This window comes from Cibotium barometz, chromosome 34, assembly GCF_041138505.1.
Source record: "Cibotium barometz isolate CiBa-2024 chromosome 34, ASM4113850v1, whole genome shotgun sequence".
Taxonomy (NCBI): domain Eukaryota; kingdom Viridiplantae; phylum Streptophyta; class Polypodiopsida; order Cyatheales; family Cibotiaceae; genus Cibotium; species Cibotium barometz.
The window spans coordinates 41,635,843-41,656,919 of record NC_141079.1 but is presented as its reverse complement, the minus strand read 5'-3'; the positions used below and the strand labels follow the sequence as shown (position 1 = coordinate 41,656,919).

The following is a 21,077-nucleotide window of genomic DNA, read 5'->3' as shown; positions in this document are numbered from 1 at the left end:
AGCCAATGTCTTTTTGCGTTCACGAGTACCATTTGGCGTTGCTTTGAGTCGTTTGATAAGTTCCTCTAGCCTTTGAATCTTTGCATCCTTCTCCACATTCTCTGTGAGGATCTCTTTCATTTTATCTGATGATGTTTTAAATCCTTCTTGACATTGTAAAAGGCTGAATTGTGATGCTTGCAATTGAGATTGGAGAATATGGGTTTGCCAAGCTCCACTTGTAGTCAATCTTCTGCAGTATCCTAACAAGCCAAGCTCTCCTTCACCAACAAATTGCATAAAAGATGATAAATTACGAAAAGGAGGGTTTGCTCTTAATGGAGGGTCAACTGGATAGAGATGCCCATCAACCCAAAGATCTACATTTTTCTCCTTAGCTATCCTACAATCTTGTGGACAGATTGTGCATCAGTAGGATGGGAGATATCTTATGAGAAGTCCTCTTTTGTGTTTGAGGATGATAGATGGGATCTCATTTGTAACTTGCTTAATAGAGCTTGAAGGATAAATTAGTTGTTGTAAGTCTGATATGATGTAATGCTTTTTTATTAATACATACATACATACATACATATGTATTTATGTATGTATGTGTGTATTGGTCCCCAAAAAAAACTGGCTCTCATTGAAGCTTCAATTTTGGAAAGGAAAACGAGTCGAGTTCAGGGCTCAGAAAATACGGCATTCTAGTGTATTTGTAGTAGCCAAAATTAAGAAACATCGATTGAGATTTTAAGTAACCCTTATTTTAAGAAACGATTTTTCATATATTTTAGTTATAAAATTGGCATAGTATAGAGATTTCAAAACAAAAACCGAATAGATTTAAGATTTGTCCTTATTTTGATTGGTTGAAAAATATGTTTTTTTTTAGCATTGGGACTCCACTAGTTCAAGACCTTCAATTTTGGAAAGGAAAACGAGTGAAGAAAAAACTCTCCTTCTCCATTGGCTCACAACATAGGACCCCATGATGTGATCCCATGGATGTACTCCACCTTCCCACAAACAAAAAACTCTCCTTCTTTTCATGCATAGGGAAAATGCTAATGTTTTTTTACCTTGAGCATGCTCCACAAATACTCCTTTTGGCCTGCCACCATAGGCAAAGGCCTTAGTGTTTGGTTTCATATTTTTCTTTAGGGGAACTCTCAAGGGTATTTTATCATTGGAAGGAAGGGGGATTTATTGAGTGTTATCAATTATTTATGTCCCATCTCTCTCTCTCTCTCTCTCTCTCTCTCTCTCTTTTCATTTAGTTATTTAATTACTTTCTTTTTATTTTTTTCTGTTTAGTTATTTAGTTACGTCCTTTTTCTTTCTTCCTCTCTTTTTTTAATAAACTAATATTAATACTTTCTTTCTTTTCATTTCTTTTTATGGCAGCTCATCTTATATTTTTTAATTATTTATTTTTAAACTTCCAAGAGTTTCGAGTAAAGACGTTTTAAGAGGTGTCTATTTGATAATATTTAGTGTTGGTGTGATTCCAAGAGTTTCGAGTCAAGACGTTTTAGTTAGCGTTGGAAACTTCCAAGAGTTTCGAGTGAAGACGTTTTTAGGATAATATTTAGTGTGGGTGTGTTTGTGTGTGAGAGAGAGAGCGCGCGAGCATGGATGCTCTTGTAACCCTCACAGTGACTCTGTTACCGCATATTCTAAATCTGATCAGCAAGATGAGCAAGAAGGATTGGAAATGGTGGAGTGAAGACCTGCAACCTGAGCTGCGGCAGTTTAGCAGAGAGCTTGGAAACCTCCTGCGGAATGTGAAGGAAATCAAGGCAGGCGCAATGGATCCTGAATCTCTAGGTAAGGAACGGTTTACTGTAGTGTTGTGTGTGTGTGTGTGTCTGTCTGTGAGTTTGACATTGTCATTTTGCTGATTTGGACTTCATAGTGTAGCTGCACAAAATTGTTGAATGTGTGTGTGCGCGCGCGTGTGCGATTGTTAAAGGATGTAAATGTATGTAGTGTATGTGCTTGTGTATATCCGGCTGACTGCGTGTGCTGTGTGGATTTCCGCTTGAAGTTTGAAGTTGTCATCATGTTTATTTCTGCTTCGTGTTGTTGCTGCAGAAAGATTGATGAAGGAGCTTCGAGGCATTGAACGTTCTGTTAAGGGTCTTCTCAACAAGGGTTGCAAAAAAGCAGACATTCAAAAGCTTCGTGACCGTGTCGGGAATATAGTTCAAACGCACATGCTACGCGCTATACATGAGGTAAACTGTCATCTGTGCCTGCCCTTCCGTTATTATGACTTCTGCCTTTCTTAGTACAGGCTATATTTCCACTTTTGTAACTAAATCTTATTAATATGAACTCACTTTGGTTTTGGTTTGAAAAAAAAATTAAGTTAATAATAGGCAGTGACTCTTTGACATACATACTTTACATGCATCCATATATATACATATACATAAACATGCATATATATATATATATATATATATATATATATATATATATATAGATATATACACATATACATATACATACATACATACATATATATACACATACACATATACATACATACACATACACACATACATATATATATATATATATATATATACATGTAGATGTAAATGATATTGAGTAAAGCAACGAAATTTTCAAATGGTAGATGCCAGCAAAAATCAAGGTCGACATGAACAAAGCCATCCATAAAGCGGTAAAGGCTCAGGTGGAGAAGCAAATTGTGGAGATGCTAGCCAAGCAAGGAATGATGCCCAAGAATCATGGTGGGCACTCCGCAGAGTGCTCCAAGAATGTACGGATCTTGTTGCTTTTCATGTAAAATAATTATGAAAGGATATGTGACCTAGTTGTTTGCTTTTGTGCATTCCAAGTCTACAACTGTGCACGTCTTGCTTGTTAATCCATGGGTGACGTGCATGAGTAGCTTGCTGAGGTACTTTAATCGCTTATTTGTTTGGTCACTCAGGTGCCTGCTATTGCACATCCTCATCCTGTAGTACCTACACCGAAGGAGGTAAAGAAGAATAAGGAGGTAAAGAAGAATAAGGAGACAAAGTAAAGTAAGTATTTAGAAAGGAAGGCGCAAGAACGCATGTGTTGGAGGAGAAGAAAAAGAAGAGGGATGAAGCATTGGTGAAGGACATAGGGACACGAGTAAAAAAAATTTCAAAACTCCCTATTGTTTGCATTTTTTCTTGTCTGTGAAGATCTTGTCTTTTGCTATGTGTAATTTTTACATGCATTGCATGGGAGTGAAATTTATCAACAGGTCATAACCCGGCATTCTCAGCGAGACGACCTTGAAATAAAAATCACCTCTATAGTCATGTTCATGCAAACATCATTCATCTCAATTTTCTGCAGATTTTGAATTTAACTAACCGTTCTTTCACGCAACAATTGTTTTATGAACAACTTAGCCCCTTATGCGGATCTAATATCGCCTCTACATACTTATCCACGTGTTTACCATTTGATTCATTTCATGTACAAAACTTTACAAATGAAATGAATATGTCAAGAAACAAATATACATAAGCAATTTCATTATTAAAATATTCATCATAGCTTTGTGAATGCATCTAATATGTATCTTGCAATACATGAAAAATGTTTTTGGTTGAACCATTTCAACTGTAAAAAACATTGTAAAGAATCAAATTGGATCATCTCAAATGAAAAAATATTTCGCTTTGCTTTGGAAGGAGTTGTACAAGCATAGTATGGAGTTCCAATAGACTTTACAACCAAGCACTTTATGACGCAAGCTAACAAGAATTTAATATACTATTATTGTGATAAGATGTCAAGGAATGGCATTTCACGCCTTGTGATTAAAGTTTTCCTAAAGTCAGTAACGTAATCTAAGCCAAATCGATGAGTAGAAGTTTGCACTTACTGGTTTAGCGACTTGTTTGTGAGTGCATATATATGTATCTTTCCATTGTATCATTTATTCATCCTCGTTGAATATGCATTGACTCGGCAAAGGTTCATTTTTCCTTCAAATATTTACAAGCACTGTATGTTACCCAAATCAAACCCTTCTCAAAGAAACTTAATACGTATTAACAAAGTTATAGAGTGACCATAATGTATGAGACCTAAAAGTGTATCCATATATAAGAGGGAAAGAGGTGCCATTTAGTTGTTCTTAATCTATCCATATATATAAGAGGAGAGAAATGCCACATGGCACCCTCTTTTGACCCTATATCCCTTAGATAGGATAATATGTAGGAGTAGCCTCACCTGTTTATGACAAAGTATAAGTCAACCACAACTGCACCTCATGTGTCTACAATTTGCAAGAGTTGAGTCTCATGCATCCATTTCCAAATCTCTCTCTCTCTCTCTCTCTCTCTCTCTCTCTCTCTCTCATGTTGGCGTAATGGTTTACACATTAGACTCTTAAGATTAGAGATCCTAGCTCAATTCCCCCCTTTGCGCTCTCACGCACTCACTCCAATGGTGGAGTTTCATGGGCCGTACATGTTGTGATGGCTTGTGCTGTGAATATAAATATCTCATCATGGGCCGTAACCGATCTGCTAGCTTGTGTTGAGACTATAAATATATCAACATCACCATCCTCTCTCTCTCTCTCTTTCTATATATATATAGGCCTCCGAATTGGGAAGGCATAAGAACCATGTACGTGTATCTCCTCTAGAGCAAGCGTTAAGATCTCTATAGCTCTTATATGTGTATATGTGTATTTCCTCTAGGGTGATGTCATGGACATAATAGGTATGTGTAATGAAGGGCCGGGCTTGATTTTGAACATAAGGGAAACCCATGGGCATGGATATGAACGGGCAAGTATGGGGACATTAACAAGTGTAAAAAGGTGGGCAAGTATACAAGTGAACAAATTGTAATTAGGGACATCTAATCATTCTGACTAATCAAATCATACTTCTTCGAACTCCAAACTTTCATGGCTATGGTGGTACTCCCTTGAGTGCATGTGGTACTCCATTATGAGTGCTTCAATGCCTCGAGAACATTGAGAGTACTGGTGGATATGCTCACCCAAGAGTTTTTCTAGTTATCTTGCATCACCCAAGAGCTATTATGCTTCTCGACATGTCTCTCTTGCCAAGCACGTGTCGACCTAGTGACATACAGAGTTCTAGACATTGACGATCTTCACCTAGGCTTCACTCAAGTAGATGCTAGGACTGGCATGCCACTTGATTTTACCTCAACTATTGAGTTAGGACTCGACACTACCGATGATAGAGATCAGGAGCCTGAGGTGCCTCCAGAGATTGAGTGGAGTGCACACAAGTTTGATGTATACCAGAGAGTCCTTCATCACAACAAGAGCTAGCTCACAACATAATAGCGTGTGGGTGGTGCTGGTCCTAGTGGCACCTCGGGTGATGGTGCTGGCAGCAATGCTGCTTCTCATGTGCAGCATGTCCTTACAGTAGAGGAGCATACACGCGCAGAGTGGCAAGTGCGTATCATTGCCAATTACAGAGGGTTTACAGATAGAGACGTCTTGTAGTAGCACGACATAGAGAGAGAGAGAGAGAGAGAGGGATATAGCAGCTTATGGGACTCGTGAGTTCCCAAGTACACCAGCACCAGCTTATGTTTCTGCCTTTGAGGTAGACCTCCCCGCAAATATTCGACAACCCCTATAGCCGATAGATCCTCCTTGACGTGCACAACAGCCTCGACACACACGCCGACCACCAATCAGAGATGACGATACTAATTGGGTTCTTGTTGTTGATAGTGACTAAACTCAGACTAGTTAGGTTAGCTCACCTACATTGTACTTAGATTTATTGGCAGTGACTACTAACCTCAGGCTAGCTAGGGTAGCTTATTTTCATTATGCCTTGATCTATTGAGTTAGTGGCTAAACCCAGAGTAGTTGGGCTAGCTCACATTTTGATGTATTGATGTTTATATCATTATGCATTTTTTCATTATTGAGTATTCCAATGGGGATGAAAATTTGTGAGCATGTGGGGGTGGGTCTCCCCCACATGCTTGCAATGTTTGGTCACCACATCGGAGCATGTTTGGGCTAGAAAATAACGCCTAGTACGGATTTTTCAAGTCTCTTAGTGCTTGAGAGGCCATGGAAAATCCGGCTCTTCCTTATACGATCATACCCAAACATGCTTCGATGGTGACCAAACTTTTCAAGCATGTGGGAGGGACTAACGCCCACATGCTTGCAAATTTTGGTCCCCATCGGAGCATGTTTGAGTTACCAATTAGCGGCCAGTGCAGATTTCTCAAGTCTTTTGGTGCTTGAGAGGCCATAGAAAATCTTGCTCTTCCCCATTTTATTGTACCCAAACATGCTCCAATGGGGGCGAAACTTTGCAAGCATGTGAGGGTGGGTCCCCCCCCCACATGCTTACAAATTTTGGTCCGACAACGGGAGGGGCTTGGGATCTATCCTCAGCTAACCTGAAGGGGATGCCAAAACACAAGGGCTAATGTGTGGAGAAGTTTCATGCAATAGAACAACTAGTCACCTAGCAGTAAAAGAGCAACCAACACTCATATAGCCTAAGCAAGCAGACAAAGGCATACAAGAAAAAGAACGAGATATGCTTACCACCCACTTGTCGTGTATGATGTAAGCTTCTCCAAAACCCCCCTTTGAATCAGTCTCTACAACCCAAGGAGCTCACTCCATGCCCATGATCTCTTTTTTTAACTCACTAGTTTGTGTTGGCCATATAATGAGACCTTGCCCCCCTTTCTTCTTCAAAGCCCTGATCATGTTCCAACCCATATGCTATCTTCGTAGTACAAACCTTCAATCTCGGCCTTGAAGTTCTGGATCACCCACATAAAACCATTTTGGCAACTTGGATAAAAGAGAAATGGTCATTAGCCATCTCTAAAGAGTAAAGAGACTTCCCACACCCGGAAAGCTCATCCCGAGGCCCTTCATCTTGGTAAGAAAAGTCGCCAAAGAAGGGTAGTGTAAATACTTGACGTTGATAAGCTGAGCCTCCAGTGCAAGTATTCACCCAAGAGTCTTCCCCTCACGTACAAGGATGCCAAAATATTCCACACATGATGGGCAGTCTCCACCGCCGTCCAAACATCCAAGAGAACCCAAATCTTGATAATTCAAAATAAGGAAAAGAGTAGACCAGTCTATTGGCAAGTTGCCACGCTGCCACATTGGCCTTTGTAACACCTTCAGTGGTGATGTTGGGCATTACCACATGCTCTGGAGAGAGAAAAGTGAGTAGGTTATGGGCCATAAGAGTGGTACGTGCCTTCAGCTTCCATATGGAGTCATTCAAGCCATCAAGCTTTGACGGTTCCGCAATGATCTCAACACCTCGATCTCATGGTAAAGTACTCAAGTGCCAAGCAAAAACGAGCCAATAAACGGTCTGCCAAAGGCAAGACAAGCGCCCATGTGTGGAAAAGTTTCATGCAATAGAAGTTTCCCACAGTCTAGCAGCCAAAAGGCAAAATGCTGATTTAGCCTGCTGAAAGCAATGATGCAATAGCCATGGATCAACAGAACGTTGATGAAACAACCTTGAATCAGTAAACGCTGATGTAGCTTGCTCAAAACTAGCAAAATGCTGATGCACACAGCCCCATAACAGCAAAACACTGATGCAAAAGGCTGAACATCATCAAGACACGGATAAAAACAACACACTTCGACTAAAAATGCTACAAAGAGGAGATTCTTTGCAAAAGAATTATTCCTTTGGTGATGATGCCATGTGAGAGTGCGCGCAAAAGCAAAGCAAAAGCAAGCAGACAAAGTCACACGAGAAAGAGAAAGAGAGATGCTTATCACCCACTTGTCGTATATGATGCAAACTTCCCCAAAAAGTCCTTTGAATCAATCTCTTCCCAAGGACATGCTCATGTTCTCTCTTTTACTCACTAATTTGTGCCCGCCAGATTATGAGGCCTTGCCTCCCTTTCTTCAAGGCCATGAAAGAGAGATGCTTATCACCCACTTGTCGTATATGATGCAAACTTCCCCAAAAAGTCCTTTGAATCAATCTCTTCCCAAGGACATGCTCATGTTCTCTTTTTTACTCACTAATTTGTGCCCGCCAGATTATTATGAGGCCTTGCCTCCCTTTCTTCACTCAAGGCCATGATGGTGTCCAACCTATGTGCTATCTGTAACGGAAGGGCAATTGTAATACGAAAATCTTATCTATCAAGAATATTGATCAAACACATAAACATGCCAGAGAAGAGAAAGAAAGAAACAGCTCTGCATAGTACACCACACTAGGGGCCAAAAGATGGGCTACCCCCCCTTTTTCTGGTTAGATTACCAAAAAGGAGTCTCCTTCAGATACAACCTTGTAGGTGCCCAGGGAGACTCCATTGGCATGCACCTAAATCTTCTAGTATAATATGATAATAGTGACAAATCATATGCTGAATGTAGTGTTCCTCAACGGAATTGGAGAGCTTTCCCTGCTTAAAACACATGTAGGATAGCCATGGACGACAGAGCCCACAACATTCCCACATTAGCTCGGGACAGCCCTATATGGTTGTCTCCAACCTTGCCGAGCCCATAGAGCAAATTGACTGTGCGACCCTTACATGTGGCAACACGTTGTGAGGGGAAATTTGATGATGTTTGCGAGGGGGATCACAGCCTTAGCTAGAAGCTCACGAATGCTGTAGGTATTAAAAAGAGTAGCTTTAGGCAGCCTTTAGATTCTTATGGTTTGATGCTTGACAGTAGATGATTGAAATGCATATAGAGAGTAATCACACACACCTAAGCTCAGTAATCACACACACCTAAGCTCCTCCATCAATGTAAACCTTGCTTATCTTTCTGCCATGGATCTAAACATCCATTACAGGTAATACATCAGTCTCCTTACTCAGCTAAACTACACTTGCTTCAGGCACTCTAACCTTCACCCTTATAATTCTAGCAAGCTTATGCCATTGCCTCCTGGTTGGAATATGTAGAGACGGAAGCATAGACAAAACAAGAGAGAGAAGAGGGGGGTGGATGCATGGTAAGGTGGTACACTTTGGACATGAATGGTTATAGTTGACACATCGATATTTTGATGTTTTAGAGCTTATTAACTGTGCGGAATACAAACTTACTATAAAGCTTGGATTTCTGCTTCCACATTGTCAACCACCATAAAGGCATTTACTTCCCATGATCTATTAAAGTCTTGAATGTGATTTCTAAGCGCGGTCATCCATTGCTTGGTATCATCGCCTCGACAAGACGATGTGATAACCCATGCAACCGGAACACCATTCCAAAAAGCATCAAAGACTAAGATGGTGTAGAGATGAAACAAGGCATACAAGAAAAAGAATGAGATATGCTTACCACCCACTTGTCGTGTATGATGCAAGCTTCTCCAAAACCACCCTTTGAATCAGTCTCTACAACCCAAGGAGCTCACTCCATGCCCATGATCTCTTTTTTTAACTCACTAGTTTGTGTTGGCCATATAATGAGGCCTTGCCCCCCTTTCTTCTTCAAAGCCCTGATCATGTTCCAACCCATATGCTATCTTCGTAGTACAAACCTTCAATCTCGGCCTTGAAGTTCTGGATCACCCACATAAAACCATTTTGGCAACTTGGATAAAAGAGAACTAGTCATTAGCCATCTCTAAAGAGTAAAGAGACTTCCCACACCCAGAAAGCTCATCCCGAGGCCCTTCATCTTGGTAAGAAAAGTCGCCAAAGAAGGGTAGTGTAAATACCTGACGTTGATAAGCTGAGCCTCCAGTGCAAGTATTTACCCAGGAGTCTTTCCCTCACGTACAAGGATGCCAAAATATTCCACACATGATGGGCAGTCTCCGCCCGCCGTCGTCCAAACATCCAAGAGAACCCAAATCCTGATAATTCAAAATAAGGAAAAGAGTAGACCAGTCTATTTGCAAGTTGCCACGCCGCCACATTGGCCTTTGTAACACCTTCAGTGGTGATGTTGGGCATAACCACATGCTCTGGAGAGAGAAAAGTGAGTAGGTTATGGGCCATAAGAACGGTACGTGCCTTCAGCTTCCATATGGAGTCATTCAAGCCATCAAGCTTTGACGGTTCCGCAATGATCTCAACACCTCGATCTCATGGTAAAGTACTCAAGTGCCAAGCAAAAACGAGCCAATAAATGGGCTGCCAAAGGCAAGACAAGCGCTCATGTGTGGAAAAGTTTCATGCAATAGAAGTTTCCCACAGTCTAGCAGCCAAAAGGCAAAATGCTGATTTAGCCTACTGAAAGCAATGATGCAATAGCCATGGATCAACAGAACGTTGATGAAACAACCTTGAATCAGTAAACGCTGATGTAGAGCCTTGCTCAAAACTAGCAAAATGCTGCTGCACACAGCCCCATAACAGCAAAAGGCTGAACATCATCAAGACACAGATAAAAACAACACACTTCGACTACAAAGAGGAGATTCTTTGCAAAAGAATTATTCCTTTGGCGATGATACCGTGTGAGAGTGCGCGCGAAAGCAAAGCAAAAGCAAGTAGACAAAGTCACACGAGAAAGAGAAAGAGAGATGCTTATCACCCACTTGTCGTATATGATGCAAACTTCCCAAAAAGTCCTTTGAATCAATCTCTTCCCAAGGAGCTCAGTCCATGCTCATGTTCTCTTTTTTACTCTCACTAATTTGTGCCTGCCAGATTATGAGGCCTTGCCTCCCTTTCTTCAAGGCCATGATGGTGTCCAACCTATGTGCTATCTATAACGGAAGGGCAATTGTAATACGGAAATCTTATCTATCAAGAATACTGATCAACCACAAAAACATGCCAGAGAAGAGAAAGAAAGAAACAGCTCTGCATAGTACACCACACTAGGGGCCAAAAGATGGGCTACCTCCCCCCCCCCCCCTTTTTCTGGTTAGATTACCAAAAAGGAGTCTCCTTCAGATACAACCTTGTGGGTGCCCAGGGAAACTCCATTGGCATGCACCTAAATCTTCTAGTATAATATGATAATAGTGACAAATCATATGCTGAATGCAGTGTTCCTCAACGGAATTGGAGAGCTTTCCCTGCTTAAAACACATGTAGGATAGCCATGGACAGAGCCCACAACATTCCCACATTAGCTCGGGACAGCCCTATATGGTTGTCTCCAACCTTGCCGAGCCCATAGAGCAAAACGACTGTGCGACCCTTACATGTTGCAACACGTTGTGAGGGGAAATTTGATGATGCTTGCGAGGGGGATCAGAGCCTTAGCTAGAAGCTCATGAATGCCGTAAATATTAAAAAGAGCAGCCTTTAGATTCTTATGGTTTGATACTTGACAGTAGATGATTGAAATGCATGTAGAGAGTCTTGGAAATAAGTTGTATTGGATGATATACGTGATGATGATACTTTGATGTATACATCTGACACCCACATGGAGTCTGTTCATATGGCTAGCATGGGTTTGTTGGGAATACAAGTCTGGGTGAGCATGATTGTGAATAGTCATAGCATGTTTATCATGTAGGGATGATGAGATAGGTGAGTATATATATGTTGATGTTAAAGATGGCTCATGGCTTATCATGTGAATAGGGGTGGTGTGTTTCCTGAGTTTTTTGAGAGTAAAGACGCATTCTTGAGCACATTTGGGGGTATTTCCACACTTTCGGGCATTGGCGGGATGACATGGGGATCCATTACTATCTCTACTCTGCCTGTGAACCGCGTGTGAAAAAATCTCCAATATGCTCAAATAGACAAAAATGTGCATGTAAACACCCAAAAATAAACCAAATGGACAAAAGTGTATGCGTGCATGCCTTAAAAAAACCAAATGGACAAAAGTGTATGCGTGCATGCCTTAAAAAAAACCAAATGGCCAAAAGTGTGAGCGTGAATGCCTAAAAATAAACCAAATGAACCACATGGCACACTAACCACCTCAATGAAGCTCAAAACATGTGAACAAGCCGCCTCGAATACATGTGAACATGCCCATACGAATCCACAAGCATGTGAATAACACTCACAATGTATGTGAACTACCCACATGTAACATGTGATCAATGTGAAAGAACGCCCAAACTATCGTGTGAACACCCAAAAATATCTAGCATGCACCAAAATCTCACACAACATGTGAACAAGCTTAAAAAGGTTAAGGGTGAGGGAGAGTACGGAATGTAAGTGGTCAAAAGCACTAGAGTGTGGGCCGGACAAAAGTAAATGGGCAGAGAAAATGGCCAAAATGTGGAAGCCAAAATGTGAAAAGGAGGCTCAACCCTAACTCAAAATGTTAAAACAACTCTTACATACTCCTTTCTTTCTGTTGGCATCTGGGATGAGCTAAAGGAAGCACAAAAGGGGTCTCTCTCTCTGTCTCTGCTTTTTGTCTCTACTGCGTTTCCAAATGGTGTGCTGTAGAAGACTAGACTAGATGTGTTGTAGAGAACCAACGGTACGTGCTGTAGATGATTTGGCACTGCAGGCGAGCTCGTGATCTGTAGATGAAACGCTTGCTGAGATGCTACAGCTAGAAACTAGCTATAGACAACATCGATCTGCTCGATCATCAGCGCAAAAAGATTGCTTGTTTTCTCACGGTGCGATTTACTCCGTCAGCTGCGACACACAAAAAAAATATTAAATTGCCTGTTTTCTATAAGACTTGGACTTGGAGCCTGTCGACTTGCAACGATCTAAAATCTTGTATGAAATGCTTAGCAAACTGCCCACTTGGATCGGGCAATGATGCTGCAAGTTCTGTGTGCCTTTTCTTTTTTAAATGTGTTGCTACACTGCACATAATGACAGATCTTTGGATTCGATGCCCTCAATGATGTGCTTTTAGCCTCGCTCAAGCTACTGGCGATGCTCAGTTAGAATGCGGCTTGGTCTGCTTGTTGCTGGCTGTAAGTAGGTTGTTGGGTATATCTCTGTTGCTGAGGCAAAGCCTGAGGAGCATTATTTTGCTCATAGCTGCCATAAGATGCTGGCTGTTGTTGAGGAGGTGGCGGAGCCTGTTGCTGCTATTTTGCTATGAATGCTTGCACGGTCTCACTTGGATGAGAATGGCCTGTCTTACTCACTGTTGGCCACTTGGATGAGAATGGCATGTATATTGGGCAATTCACCACATTTGCCTTTTCTGGATTGGTAAGAGCTCAGGGTGATGTTGACAGTATCCTGGATCGTCTCTGGTAGAAACAAAAAGCTAACCTTGGGCAGTGACCTTATTACTTGTTGTTTAGCTATTCATTCGATGCGGAAGCTAGTTCAAGGATGCCTAGAGGCCTTTGTCTGAATGATGGCTAGAACCCCGCATTTGTTTCTTTTGCTGCCTTTGTTTATTATACTGAGTTATAGGGTTACATGTGACTGATTCTGTATATGCATGTGCTTGCTTACACTCTTTAGAGAATTATTTGATGCTTGTGCCTCTTGCATGCCAATGGTGTTGCAAGCGACTGTGTAAGATATGTTGTAGCTTAGTGAAAAAGGTTGCATGAATTTGAAACTTGATATTAGGCCTAATGTTGTGCTTAATTGCCTGTCATTGAATGGTAACAAATGTTGCTCTTTAAGATAACAAGCAAGCAAAGGAAGAGAAGACTTCCCATTGTTTGTTAGTTGTAAAGAATTTTAGCAGGTTGAAAGAGGGCTGAAATCCCCATGTGATCATAATGCATTAGAGTCTGGATACGTAAGAAAGTAGCATCTCTTGCTCATCTTGAGTAATCTGATGTCTTTCTTGAAGGTTCACACACTCAAGAAACCTTGTATGCAAGTTAGGAGAGCCTTGTAGTGTATGGGGTACACTAGCTCACTCCAGTCAATTGGTTTCAATTCTTAGCAAGGTTATACTTGCAAAGAAGCTGTTAATCAATAAACTTTTTTGAATTTTTGTACTTGAAGTTTTAAAGCTTATACACTTTTATATCAACTATTCATCAATATGCTCTTTGTAATTTACTCTTGCTCAGATCTGTAATAGCATGCTATACATAATTTGATAAAAATGTGTTAAAATATTGTAATCTAGAGTATGTGCTTGTAATTAATGTTTTCTCAATACTTTTCTTGCTTCTTTTACTTGTAATACATTAAGATTTCTACTAATCTGGTAGACTTGTACTATTCCAAGAGATTTGTAATCTTTGTCTAACTGCTTTATAAGAAAGTATCAAGATTAGAGATATTTAATCAAGAATTTCTTACTCTTTTGTTTTGTAGCAAGATTTGGTTTAAGCACAAATAACCTTGCATAATCTGTAAATTGCTATGTTTTGTATTATAGATCTGAAACAGGATTGTGCTCTGTATTATTAACTTTTAAAAAAAAAATTCTGCATAGTAAACTGTATTTGTATACTTCTTGAAATTGCACGAAGCTTTTACATCAAATCTTTTTTTTTTTTTTTAAATGCAATGAATTTGCACTCAATACAACACTGTAACTTTGCAACAAAAATTTGAGTACTCTGCTCACAGAAATCTGTTATTCTTTACACAACCTTAATTTTTTGCACAGCTAATTGTACTTTACCTAAACTTTGTACAGTAATATGAAAATGAACGATAATAATCTGCATAGTTTGCACAAGTCTTTTCATTTGAAAACTACAATGAAATTTTTACAAAATTGTTTCAATAACCAAACATCTTGCAAATTTGTTCCCAGAATCGAAGATTTGGGAAAGTAGGATAGAGATAGAGGTTTAATGGATTAATAAATAGAAATATAAGCTCTCTAATTAGGATAATGTAATAAATTCAATAAAAACTTGTTAAAATCTTTACAAATCTTAATCCTAAAATCAAGAAAACCTAAAAATTTTAAAAAATTCAAGAAGTTAAAAGATCTTCAAGAAATTCAAGAAAACCAAGGGATAATGTGGATTAACAGATTTGAAATTAGGAATTAATGCAAATCCAAAAATGATTATCATAGATTTGATTGCTAATTTTTTTATATTTAAGAAAACAACAACTCTAAAAATTATGGGGAATGTCATGATTCAGCTTATGGGAAACATTTTGTTGGGAAACTCATTGCAATCAAGATTCTAAGGGTAAGTTATTGGTGGTCTACTATCTTTAAGGATTCTCATGAGTGATTAATGGGCTACACGTCTTGAAACTTATCTTAGACCTAATATCCCTATTATGGTCCCTTTACCTTTTAAAAAAATATCTTAGTCCTAATATTCCTATAATGTTCACTTTACCATTTGAAAAATGGGGGATAGATTATGTGGGATCCATAGCACCTACATCTAGGCAGCAAAACAACTACATCATAGTAGCCACTGATTACTTCACCAAATGATTTAAGGCACGAGCTGCTAGAAACAATGATGCACAAACCATTGCTAATTTCTTGATGGAGCAAATCATTTGTTGTTTTGGAGATACAACCTAACTTGTATCTGATAGGGAAAACATTTTCTAAATGTAGTTATTGAAGGTCTCACTTATTTTTAAATATTCATCATCATGACAAAACTACATCATACAAACCTTCTACCAATGTGCAAGTTGAAAGCACTAATAAGACATCAACCGCTATCTTAAGAAAAACCATTGTATCACACAAGCATGATTAGGATGATAAGTTATGTGCTACTTTTTGGGCTTATAACACTACATATAATGAGGCTATTGGCTTTACACCTTTTTCATTAGTTTATGGACAAGAATGTGTACTTCTTATTGAGCATGAATTGTTGAGCATAAGATTTTTTCATGAGCATAACCTCCCTTTTGCAAGATAGATTAAACACTTTGAATCATTTAGATGACTGGAGGTTGAGAGCTTACTTATATCAAGAGAATTCCAAAAAGTGACAAACAAAAGAACGAGCTAGAAAAGGCAAATCTTATGAGTTTGAGAAGCACAAATTAGTATTACTTTTTGATGCCCGCTATGAGTTGTTCCCAGGAAAGCTTAATCATGTATGGTCAAGTCCTTATCATATAGTCAAGGTGAAACCAAATAATAGGGTCCAATTAGAATAATTGGATGGGACATGGTTTCCCCCTAAAACCAGCATTGATAAAATCAAGCCACATTGGATTTGATTTATCTTCTCACTATGCTTTTGAATTCCTTTTCTCCTTTGTATTGCAGATGAGGCAGCTTCTATGGGTACTTTGCCACTAGAAGCTTCAACAAAACCTGCTTCTACTACGGGTACAGAGAAAGATTTTGTTCCATAGTTCGACCAACGAGAAGACTAAGGAGGTAGTAGATAGGTGGACTATGTGGTTTGATGGAGCTAGTAGAGGGTCTACAAAGCTTGGATCATGTGGCATTATTATACATAATCTTGATGGGTGCATTAGTCTTCTAGGGGTTAGTTTGGGGAAATTTTCAGTAACAATATGGCTAAATATCATGCTTTGTTGATTGGGTTGAGTGAATTGAGAAAATTTGGGGCATCATTGGTTCCTGTTAAAGGGGATTCACAATTAGTTATCCACCAACTTTTGGGAATTTCTAAAACCCTCCATCCTCTCATGCATTACTAATGCCAACAAACTTATGACCTTTTTTTTTGTATTTCCATGACCCACGTTGTCAAAACACCATTGCCAACACACTTGCCACGATGGCTCTGTGTGGATCCTTTGCCCAGAACCTGGGGACTTTGTCAACTTGTTCTCGCTTGTTAAAAAATTTTAGCACTATTTGGGAGGATATTCAAACCATGAAGATCTTTGGGGTAGCATATATCTTTTGAAGTGGGCATGTTGAGAGAAATTAATGTTATGCTTTGGGAAAAGTTAGTTTATGTTCTTACACATATTCTTCGGTAGTTACACGAGGTCACTTTTTCTCAGTTAGATCCATTATACCTCATCATGGTTATGTAGTCCAATGGATAAGGCTCGAGTCTACTAACTAAAAATATGGGTTCACACTAGTAGGCTAGTTTTTCTTGCAAGACGCCACTACTAATGCTTCTTCTTTCTTTGAGCCTTAAGAGCATGCAATTGCACAATAACATAAAGCAAGCATAGACGCGCTGCATAGATGCGTAAGTTACAGGGGCGTCTATAATCACATCTATACTTGCATCTATAAATGCGTCTAGTTCCTTTGACACTAGATGCTCTTATAGACACGCAAGGTACGTGGGCGTCTATAATCGCGTCTAGTTCTTTTGAAACTAGATGCAAATATAGACACGAGTTTTGCTGAACTATGTGCACAAGATTTTGATAATATGCATGATTTTTTGGTGCATTTATATACAAATGAATCTCCAGAAAGCATATTTACAAGGAAAGAGAAAAAATAGGTAAATCCAGTAATGTGGTGAAAGGGATGGATACATGCAAAGGCTTAGGTATATCAAGTAATGCCATGAAAAACAATCCAAAGGACAATGATTCAATCCCCACATCTTTTCATCAAAGTGAAGCTTTAAAAAAAAATCTTGAACCTTCACGGCGGTTGGATATACATGTAAAGGCTCGGGCATATCAAGTAATTTCATGAAAAGCAATCCAAAGGTGAATGATTAAGTAATGTCGCAAAAAGAAACATATCATAATAAATCTATACATATAATCTCAAAAAGGCATGGATCTTTACATGTAATCTCAAAACATAATAGCAACATATCACAATAAATCTATATCGGGCTATCTATGTCTCACTTGTCTAATTGTAGTTTCGATAATAAACATATTGGAATGCCATGGACAATTTTGGAATGCCATGGACTGATGTGGAGGACACATAAATAAGGTGATTTTCAAGAATCGTGTCATGCATTGTGAGTCTTGTTGATTCAAAGGACACAAATCCATCTCATATTATCCATGTCTCATTTCTCTAATTATAGTTATGAATTACTAATAAAATAATCAATCAACCACCAATAACAAACAACCAAAAGGAAGACCATAGTCATAATAAAAGTACAATGAAAGAACTAGAGTTCAACCTCATCTTCAATGAGGTCAACCCTTGCTAAAGTATCTATCTCAATGTCCATTCCTATATCCAAATCTACAAAGAGATCAATATTCCCACTACTAGAATCGTCAATATGAGAGGCAATATCATCATCTCCAATAGCACGATCATCATCTCCAATGGCACGATCATCATCAATGTTTTCCAAGCTATCTCCCTCCATAGTTGAGTTGACATACTCCTCCATATGCTCAATGTGGGTGAATGTACTATAAATGGCTCTTGAACGTGGTGATATTTGTACTATATGCCACCATCTCTCATGCTCCTCCATATGCTCAATGTGGGTGAATGTACTATAAATGGCTCTTGAACGTGGTGAGATTTGGACTATATGCCACCATCTCTCATTGTCAGTTATTGGTTTGATACACAACCTATTCAAGCACAAAGATACATCATACAAAAAAATTACATCCCTACTATCTGTAAATGTAGATATTGTAATTACCAATAATTATATGTACCTGTTCACAATGTTGTGGTGGTAACACTAGAGTCCCATCCTTTCCTTGCCAAAACTTTGTAGAGTCAATGGTTACAAAGCCACTTGCATGATGCTTGATTGTTACATTAGGACCTCTTACTTAACATCCAAAATATATACAAAGAAGCTTCCAAAGTCAAGCTTAATGATATTTTGGATCAATCCACAATTATCATCCATGGCTCCATTGGCTCCCTCAAAGCTTGAAATTACCCCACAATCTTGGGTGTTTCTCTTCTCATCAATCCTTTGTGTGCGAAAATGTTTACCCTCCGACCACAAAGCATTAAACATTGTGCACTATACCAAGACAAAAAATGTTATAAATACCTCAAAATAAATTTTTGCAAGTTTAACATACTAAAATATGATTGAGAACACAAGTTTGTTTACCTTTTTGAAGCATACTCCCACTCCTCCAGAGTGTGATATGCATGTTTTCGTCTTGCGCCACTCTCTCCATCTCCTCATATAGCCAATCTACATCAAGATCCTTGGGAAGTGATCGTAGGTGCTCGGGGTATGGCACACTATGTCCATGGCACTTACGGAATGCTGACCTTTCACTTTGTCTTCTTGCCTTTTCATCCTCATACTTTGCCACCCATCTTCTAATCACATCACTATTAAGCACACAAAAGGTATTAAGCTTACTATGCATCTCTGTATCCATGACTTTGGTCTTTCCCTTTCCTTGAGGAACATGAGAGGTCATCCTCCTCGAGTCTTCTTCATTGCTCCATAGGCGAGGGAGAGAGGGATTCACTTCGGCAAGGTATTTTGAGATATAAACAAGTGATTCTTGTACCAACCAGCCCTCAGCCATACTACCTTCTGGCTTTGCATTTTGCCTTACAAAATCCTTCAAGGTCTTCATGAAATGCTCAAGAAAGAACATCCATCGAGCATGCACAGTGCCCAATATGATAGTCTGATCAATTAAATGAACCATAAGATGTAGTTGGCTTGTGAGTGAGAATTGACCATGGAAATGTCTCTCGAATGTCTCCTCCACTAAACAAACCACCTCCACCGCCAGGACCCTTGCATAGTCAAGTGTACATGGATTGATTTCCTTTAAGCTCACATATCTACAATGTGAAACAATAAACAAATCATTTTGAGGAAAACGCGTGTAGAAATTTGGCTTACAAGCTCTCCCATCTTACAAATCATCTCTTGCACTTTGTGGAATGCACAATTGAAAATGCTTGTAGGAAGAATAAACTATAAACATTTATACACCATGATTAGATACATCATGATTGAACAAGTTAAAGATGTACAACTTCAATGTTTCACTTACTTGAAGCATCTTGTGCCAATAGTGGGACTTCAAGCCATATAATTGCTCAACACCTCTCTTCTTTGTCTTGTGAAGGCACCTTTTAAACACCTCATGCACCTTGTTGGAGTACGGAATGTAGTAATGGCATCTTTCACCAACTTCTCCTCCTTCTTTGTCAATATCCAAGGTGCTCGAGGTAGAATTGTCTTCCCATTTGGTCCCTCTTGTGGTCAAGCTCTTTGCATCCTCTCTATGCTTTCTAGATCCTCTCTTACAAGCAAGGAGTCCCGTGTTCCTCTCAAGTGCTCCCAAATTTTAGAGGCAACATTCTTGAAGATGTGCATTGGATTAAGAAGATGGTTGATTTTGAGGCTCGTCCAATATGGTAGGCGAAAGAAGATAGAGTACCTTATCAAATAACAACAAATATTAAGAGGATTATCTTTTCAAATAAAAGCTTGTATTGGAATTCTATGTCAAAGATATATTACCTATTCATGCCAGGGGGAGGAGGACTTTCCACTCCATTCCATAATGTCTTCCAATCTCCCATGCTTAGTGTGGATGTGGAGGGACTCCCATCCAAGCATGAATAAATTTGGGATGATGATGAGGGAGAAATCGATGATGATTCTCATATATTACTTTCTTTAGCTCTCTGGCCTAGATGCCACCAATGATGGACCACAAATAGGACATGCATGGTATCGAGATGTGGAGAGACCTAAACAACATACACATGTAAGCATGTCAAAAAATAGTACAATGATAATAAAGAATCATAATGAATAGAAACCCATTTGACTCACCTCTTGAACACTCGCCATAACCAGGAAAGTCGTGCATCGTCCACATTAAGATGGCCTTCAAGAGAAAGTCTCATTGAAGATGGAGGCCGACATATGTCATGCACATGAATACCTCTCCAAAGCATCTCAAGCTCTTCAATCAAGGGCTCAAGATATATATCCATATTCTTTACATTATGTTTCCCAGGAATGAGAAGGGATAACCAGTGACATGTCCTTTCTTTATTGCCATGGATGGAGGAATGTTGTAATTCACCACTACCACTGGCCATATACTATATGAGGTGATCTTGATTCCAAAAGGAATAATACCATCCATACCCAATCCAAGTCTTAAATGTCTAGGCTCTTCCTTGAAGCTTGGCCACATTTCCTCGATGTGCTTCCATGCAGGAGTGTCTACGGGAATTCTCATCTTTTCATCATTAGATCGATGAGAAGAATGCCATGACATGAGCTCTACAATACATTTGCACTTAAACATGTGTTGGATGCAAGGAATGATGGAAAAATGTCGCAACACCTTATGCAGCACATGTAGACATTTAAGGTCCTCTCGATATC

The 21,077-nt window shown here is 39.3% G+C and overlaps 1 protein-coding gene across 1 annotated transcript; it reads left to right on the top strand.

Annotated features, from left to right (window-relative positions):
• Positions 1-1,541: 1,541 nt before the first annotated feature.
• LOC147619034 (uncharacterized) lies at positions 1,542-3,335 on the top strand. The gene is made up of 4 exons (XM_086774524.1): positions 1,542-1,809; positions 2,077-2,219; positions 2,627-2,773; positions 2,948-3,335. Exons 1-4 carry the CDS (start codon positions 1,614-1,616, stop codon positions 3,038-3,040), a joined length of 579 nt encoding a protein of 192 aa, XP_086630650.1. The 5' UTR covers positions 1,542-1,613; the 3' UTR covers positions 3,041-3,335.
• Positions 3,336-21,077: the final 17,742 nt, after the last annotated feature.

Excerpts from the sequence above, each read along its gene's own strand:
- LOC147619034 (XM_086774524.1), top strand. The coding sequence starts at position 1,614 with ATGGATGCTCTTGTAACCCTCACAGTGACTCTGTTACCGCATATTCTA. Across the intron at positions 2,220-2,626 it reads TGCTACGCGCTATACATGAG|ATGCCAGCAAAAATCAAGGT; the intron begins GTAAACTGTCAT and ends TTCAAATGGTAG. Across the intron at positions 2,774-2,947 it reads CCGCAGAGTGCTCCAAGAAT|GTGCCTGCTATTGCACATCC; the intron begins GTACGGATCTTG and ends TTGGTCACTCAG.